General features: G+C 33.5%; 1 protein-coding gene across 1 annotated transcript; it reads right to left on the minus strand.

Annotated features, from left to right (window-relative positions):
• Window positions 1-754: 754 nt before the first annotated feature.
• On the minus strand, window positions 755-5,386 carry LOC120211042 (probable transcription factor KAN4). Its single transcript, XM_039209662.1, has 7 exons — window positions 5,352-5,386; window positions 2,746-3,152; window positions 2,573-2,649; window positions 2,367-2,403; window positions 1,229-1,310; window positions 1,046-1,133; window positions 755-922 (listed from the first exon to the last, which is right to left on the minus strand). Exons 1-7 carry the CDS (start codon window positions 5,384-5,386, stop codon window positions 755-757), a joined length of 894 nt encoding a protein of 297 aa, XP_039065593.1.
• Window positions 5,387-7,601: the final 2,215 nt, after the last annotated feature.

Here is a 7,601-nt window from a genome sequence, read left to right on the forward strand (position 1 = left end):
GACCAGTTGATTATTGATTGAGGTAAGGTAGCTTGAACCTTCATAATATTTAATTTTATTTCTGTCCTTAAATTATACGAAAGCCAAATAGTCCATTGAAAGAAGCAGCCACACATGATGGTCGCTTAAAGCTTCTTATATGCACGTATAAAAATCTGGACTAGTTGAAGAAGAACAATCATGGCAATTCCAATGGGGTCCTAACAGAATTGTCACGCTTTTTTGGAGTACTTAGACAGCAAGGGCGGACTCACTAATCCCTGTAGGGACCAAGTGCATCCCATTATTTTAGGAAACTGAATAAATTTAATTTAATATGTTAAGGAAAAAATAAAAAAATAAAAAAAATTATATACCCATTATTTTTAAGAAAATAAAATTAAAATTTTTTGATCTAATTCTTAAATTTCTGGATCGGCCATCACTAGACATATCATTATTTTTTAGAAGAACGTGTAAAATTTGTATGAATTGGACCCGTATATCTTATTAAATCGTACGTCCAAACTTTTATGGCCGCTCCCCCTCACCTCCCTCTATGCTACATTACCATTCAAATCCAACTATCCAAGACTCAAAAAATATCAACATGATTTCCTGGATTTTACACTCTATGCTTATTGTTTCCCACGTTGCAATCTACATCATATTAAAAAAATCAACATTTTGTTTCATTTATAAAGAACATGGAACAAGTAATTTGAAGCACGTTATATATTTTCCCAACAGGAAAACGACATCGCAATGGGTGGTTTTATGGGGTCCAACACTTGAGAAGATTTAAGTCATTTGAAGATTCAGCATAGTCTAAGTGCCAGTTTGGCCTTCCGAGGGTGAATTCTAGGTTAACTAAGATGTCTGAATCTAATCTTCCCTTCGGTCTATCCGACACTTCAAGCTCTGCCTTGCCTGCTACGTCCACCTATGGCAAAAACTAAAATGAATCATTCTCTTTCAAAAAATAAATAAATAAATAAAATGAATCATTCGATTGTTGTCTAATACACAGTGATTGTGAATTCAACTTTCAAAATTGCAATCATACCTTGGCATCAATTAACTTAAATGTCAAGCCATTTCCATTGCTTGATTTGCTCAATTTATTCGACTCCATCCAGGATAGCCATGAATTGCTGCAGTCAAGTTCAGGAACAAACGCATTATTTTATGTTAGAGAAGAGCAAACGATGTAATTTCTTTGATCAAAACAAATTAAGAAAGGAACCACCTTTGGGTCCTCTGCAGTGTCGTTTCTGATGATAGTCTTTCATGCAAATCAACACTCTCTGTCCGTTGGATCAGTCCCGTGTCTGTTCAAAGAGATTATGTAACACCCAGGGAATCAAAAAGCGGAGCGCAACCGAAATAGCGGCCGGTAGCGTCGCCGTCCGAAACCGCTAATCGGAAAAATTGCGGTGGGTGGCGGAATCACAACAATAACAGTCTTTCACGGCCGTAATTTAGCGTCTAACGACAAATAACGTCAATAACGGGACGCTATTCCCGTTATCCATAAGTTTTCGTATAAAAGAAACCCACTGCCATAGCTTGCTCTCATCATCAAAATAGAACAAATATTAAAGAGAGAAAAAAGCATGCAACGCCAGAGAAAGTGAGTAAGCCTCTTACCAATGGCTGAGAGCTGGTCGATAAGCAAATGGGTCTTCGTTTTTATGCTCATTCATCTTCTTCTTCACTTGCTGAAGATGGTATGTACTATCACGTTCCTCCATTTTTTGAAGCTCTAATTTGCATTATTTATGGATTATGATTTCTAGATATCTTGCTTTTGTTTGAGAATTACATGCTGCTTTTGGGACTTTCTAATTTTTCTTTTGTTTTGGTGCTCTCTGCATGTGTTTGCTGATGAGGATTGTTGGAGTGTTGTCGTGGAGAAGAAGACAAAGGCTTAGTCTAGGTCAAGGAAATGATTTGGGCTTGGGGTTCAATTTGGGTATTTAAATTTTTGGGTTGTTAAAGTAATGGATCATTTATAATTTGGATTTGATGTTGTTTTTTGATGTATGGATCTTGGATTTTAAATTAGATTAAGGATTCAATTAAAAAATGTGGTAAACTTGTTACCGTTTATAAGTTAGAAGCATATGTTGTTACCTTAAAATGTATGATGGAAAAATGGGTCATCAAATATAATTATTATATTTTAGGATCAATTGTGCGAATTTTAAAAAAATTCACGACCGCGAAACCCGCAGTGACCACGATTGCATCCGTTATATCCGCAACCGCGATAAACGCGACGCGACCGAAAATATGACCGTGAACGCTATTTAAATCTCTGGTAACACCCATTTCGTTACATTTACAATAAATGATAAAGATTATTGTAAACTAATTATAATTACCTGGTCCCTTGTCAGTGCTCTTCACTGTTCTATACATCTGCATGAGCACGGAGCAATAATGAGAAAAATCAAGTCCAAATCTCACTACTGTTGATTTATTAAAAAAATACAAAACTAGAAACACGGTAAGCGTAAGAAACAACTATGAAAGAAATATCATAAAATAATAACAATTAGTTACAGTACTTAAGTTGAAAGAAATGCACCTGCAAGTGACTCTTAACGTGAGCTAGGCTTAGATCCTTGACATTCATTAACTCTAAGACAGACTTCGGTGTTGCTCCTGTGACCATAATTGCCAATACAAAGGTATGTAAAAGCTCTATAGTTTTTAGTCCCGAGAAAGATAAATATATCTTAGGTTGTTCAGTATTATTACTTTGATGGCCTCCGAGAAGCTGGACTGCATGAATAAAGTGAGCATGGAGGGCGGTGGTCCATCTCATTCTTGGAGCTCTGATTCTTCTTCTCAATACTCCATTGATCACCCTTGCATTTCTCTTGAAATCACGACCATTGAATTGAGGTTGATATTGATGCTGCTGCTGATTAAGACCCAAAGCTGCTGTCTCGGACCCTAAGCTCAAAGTTGGACCTGGATTCTCATGGATGAGGTTGATTCCACTGCAAGTAGAAGAATCAGTGGTCGAGCTTCTATCACTACTGATGGATTTTGTTGATAGCCCACCGTAGGCCAATCCTTGATCCTTACAATCCGAAACGGAAGGTGGGCTAATCTGCAGGGATAAATCAGGTAAAGGTGTTGTCCTCATGATAGCTTTTGAACTAGTTAAGAAAAGTTAAAGGTGTTTAAAGAAAGGAAGCAAGGGTTTGATTCTGTGATTATATGATTTGCAGAACGAAAATATCAAAGGTTAAACCAAAAACGAAGTTGCAGGATGAGATTTTCTTGGTTAAGGAAAATGTTGGGAAGCTTGAAATTGATGGAGTTTTAATGCCAAAGGTTGATGACTGGGTCTTTTTACACTGCCTTTGTTACAGTTGTCGTATTAGGCAGCTTGGACTCTAGCTGTGGGACTTGTTCTTTTACCTTTGATTAACTTCGGCAAAGGAATATATCTTTTAAATTCAATCTCAATTTTCATAACTTTTGGAAATATTTTTTATAATACAAATTAATTGTGGAAAGTTAAACATATAACGTATTCTTAATGTCAACAGTTTTTTTATAAGGGTAAACTTAACTTAATAAAAAAGAACAGTTTTTCTAATGGTAAATTACACATTTAGTACCTAAACTATTAATTTTAGTCCGATTTAATAGCTAAACGTTCAATTTTTTCGTTTTAATAGCTAAAAGTTCAATTTTTTTTGAAACTTTAATGTTAAATTTTGAATAAGGATACTAAAATGAAACAAAAATTAAAGTTTTTAACGGTGGGTACTAAAATAAAACAAAAAACTAAACTTTAAGTATGATTTTGAAAAATTGAAAACTTAAGTACTAGAACAAACCAAAACTGATAGTTAGGTATTAAACACATAATTTACCTTTTTTTTAATTGGTAAATTAAGTTTTTGCACTTAACATCTTCTTCAATTTTGATAACTTTACTTTAAACAATTTCGATTCCATCTCTAAACTTCCAATTTTTTCTCGTTTTGGTCCCTAGTGTCAATATCGAAATCATGCCTTTGGGGATTTTTAATTTCCCCCCCCCCCCCAAATATTAACATTCTTCTTCCCATAACTGAAATCTTTCTCCATCATTATTTGACCATCGCTTGTAATGAGTTGGTACTAAAACATTATCCTTTCTTTCATCTTTCTTCTTTATAGTTTGATGTTTTTCGAGATTAACAAAAAACAAATCAAAACTTTAAACTTTATCTTGCTCTGATCAGTGTGAATTGAGATATATCATTTTTTTGGTACTTCTCCCTACCATTCCTATTTAAAAAGAAAACACTACAACATCTATACCAATAGCATCTGAAGCATGATTCTGGACTCCATACATAAACAACCAATGATTCAACAAATCATATCATAAAATATAACATCAAAAGCTCTGAAATCATGTTAAATCTATTATATTACCAAATATCTGAAAAAATAGTAAAGAGAAGCAAGAGAAGAAAAAAAGTGAGCAGTGAACGATGCTAGGATTTATCATGTTAAATAATTTATCGCGGGGTCAATTGGCCCGACAATTTTCTATGCCTCCATCAATATTAGTTTTAATAGTTTAAAAAAGACTAATCTAAAAATATTAATATAATATATTACTACTTTTTTTTCTATCCTTTTGACGAGGTCTGAATTTAGATTTCCTGATTGAGAATTATAATGTGCCTACACTTGTTGCTCAAGTGTCTTTAATATCATCAGACAAAACAGAAAGGGATGAAGGAAAGGGAATCACTGCAATCTATGCACATTCAATGACGGATTTAGAAATTTTAGCTGATCCGAAATTTTAATTTTTTTATAAAAATAAATATATAAATTTCTTTATTTATTTTCTTCTCATAATATAAGAAAAAGAGAGAATAAACAAAACCCTAGTTGCCAGGCTCCCAATCCCACCTCTCCGTCTGTATGACATTTTGATGCTCTCCGCATGAAAACAAACAAATACAACGTGATCTGCAACCCTAATTTAAGATCGTAATCATTAGTTTTTTTTTTCTTCAAAAATTTGAATAATTTTTAGAAAAAGAAGAAGAAGAATGGGGATCTAAGATAGCAAATAATAACAAGAGGTGTTGTCCCAGTCCCACCTCTCTCCGTATATGATATGACGAGTTTAATGAAGAAAGCAGAAGAGGAGGGTACGAATGATTTTAATTGATGAAATGGAAAACGAAAAGTGAAGGAGAGGAATCAATTTGACAAAAAGGATGCAACAAAATAAAGGGCCGTACAAAAAGCTAGTCTAAACAACAATCGCTACAAATTGCAGAAAGTGAAGACTGTAAGTTCAATGCAGGCTGATTTGTTTTCCCAGAATGCATGTTCACCGGTTGTACTCAGTTGGTTCTTCACCCACCGCCATTTTGATGGTCCCCTGGATGCCGGTCCTGAAATCGGTTCATTTAATTCATTAGAGTTATTTGCATCATACGTCCCCAAATTATAACCTTCATTTTAAGTTATTCCTTAAACTTTTGAATATCAATTTCATCCCCAAAATGACTCTCACTCTAAATTAGTCCTTAAACTTTTGAATATTCTAATTTCATCCTTAAACCATGATCTTCTTTCTAAATTTATCCCGGACTTTTGAATATTCCAATTTAATCCCCAAATTTATCCAATTATCTACTAACTAGTTTTAACCATAATTTAACCTATTTTTTTTAAACAAATCATAATATAACTTGGCATAACGATTTTATTTACAAGGGTTGCAATTAGTATATACATATAACTTGGGATGAAATTAGAATCTTCAAAAAGTTTGGGGACCAATTTATAATGGTGGTCATAATTTGGGGATGAAATTGAAATATTCAAAATATTGAGGACTAATTTAAAATGAGGTTATAACTTTGAGGACATGTGATGAAGTTAACTCTTAATTTTAGAATTGATTCTTTCTAATAACTTTTTATAATTATATTTTATTCTATAAAAATGTAACACCCTCATAACGATGTGGGTGACCAGATCCGATCTGAGGTGTCACATTAGGGCCACCGGAGCGACCCACAGTAAAAATCCAGGAAAATTTTAAATTTTTTGTTAATTCATTTAAAACTGTAAAATAATTTATAGATAAAATACAAATTCAGAAAATTATTTATATATTAGAATAAAATCCACTAATATCCAGTAGTAATACAAGTTTCATACTCGAATATAAAAACAGAACACAACCTACTGCCCCATAATTACATGCACCGTACTCCACAAGCAAAGTCGGTGGAACTCCTTTGCTGATGTCGGTATAAGCACATAATCAAACTCTTTAACCTGAAATGGTAAGTAATAGAGTGAGCTTTGGAAAGCTCAGTAATACAGAACTACCAAATGAATGCGATAGGTCATCAGGTATATGGTAAAGCATTGATTTCCTTAGTGGGACATACATCAACAGATTCTATCGATGATTTCAGATTTCATTAGTTAAGTCTTCAGTTACAAACAAGGATTCATGGTCCGAAGGAAGTATTTAGAGAGACATATTTAGAAGATTAAATTGGGGAGTCTAGTGTGTTCCAAAAAATAGAGAAATCTATACAGATCCTTTAAAAACATTAGTAATTTAAAACATATTTTAAAAAACACAGTAATACCCTCCAACCGAACACCGCTATTCAGTTTCCCTAGAACTGCATTCATAAGGACTTATGTTGAAAACATTTTGATGTTTCGATATAACAAATTAAGTTAAATGAATTTTAAGATTTTACAAATGATTTTCTAAAAGATATTCGATTTAATTACTTGAATATCAAATTATTACTCCAAGTCTTTTAAGATCAAATTCAAACCTTACTAAATGTGTAAAATTGTGTTTTATACTTAATATATTTTTGAAACAATTTTCACAAAGTATTTTGAACCAAAATCAAGCCTGAAATCAATTTTTCAGAGTGATGCACCGATGCACCAATCCATGCATTGATGCACCATGAATTAAATTGAACATCGAATGCATTTCATGCATCGATGCACATACCATGCACCGATGCACTGAGGATTTTATGAAAACATCAAATGCATTTCATGCATCGATGCACCAACCATTCATCGATGCACTCTGGCTATTTTAAATCATCGAATGCACTTGATGCATAGATGCACTCTTAGTGCACCGATGCACTAAGGGTCCAACGGTCAAAATATTTGAATTTTACACTGATGCACCGATGCACCATGGGTATGCATCGATGCATTGACGCTCCCAATTGTTTTAATTAATTGTTTTAACACTTAAACGGCTCTATTGACTCCACTAATCATCCCCAACGTTCAGAAGTGATTCAAGTTATATTTAAGCAAGCTTAGAAGCCAATGATCAAGAACAAGAAACATCAAACAACTAGAATCAAAGAGAAAGCATCAAACCTCAAGTTCGAGCATTTCAAGCCTATTTTTCATTCAATATTCATTTTGCTTTCAAGAACACTTATTGTGCTCAATTGTATTTATTCTTGAGTGTTCTTCCTTTGTTCTAGAATTGTGCAAACATATTTTCCTTGTTAGGTTTTTCTTTTGAATTTGCAAATTTGTAATATTCTCTTTGAGAAAAGAGTGTTCTCAAG

Source organism: Hibiscus syriacus, unplaced genomic scaffold, assembly GCF_006381635.1.
Source record: "Hibiscus syriacus cultivar Baekdansim isolate YM2019G1 unplaced genomic scaffold, ASM638163v2 tig00109957_pilon, whole genome shotgun sequence".
In the NCBI taxonomy this organism is placed as follows: domain Eukaryota; kingdom Viridiplantae; phylum Streptophyta; class Magnoliopsida; order Malvales; family Malvaceae; genus Hibiscus; species Hibiscus syriacus.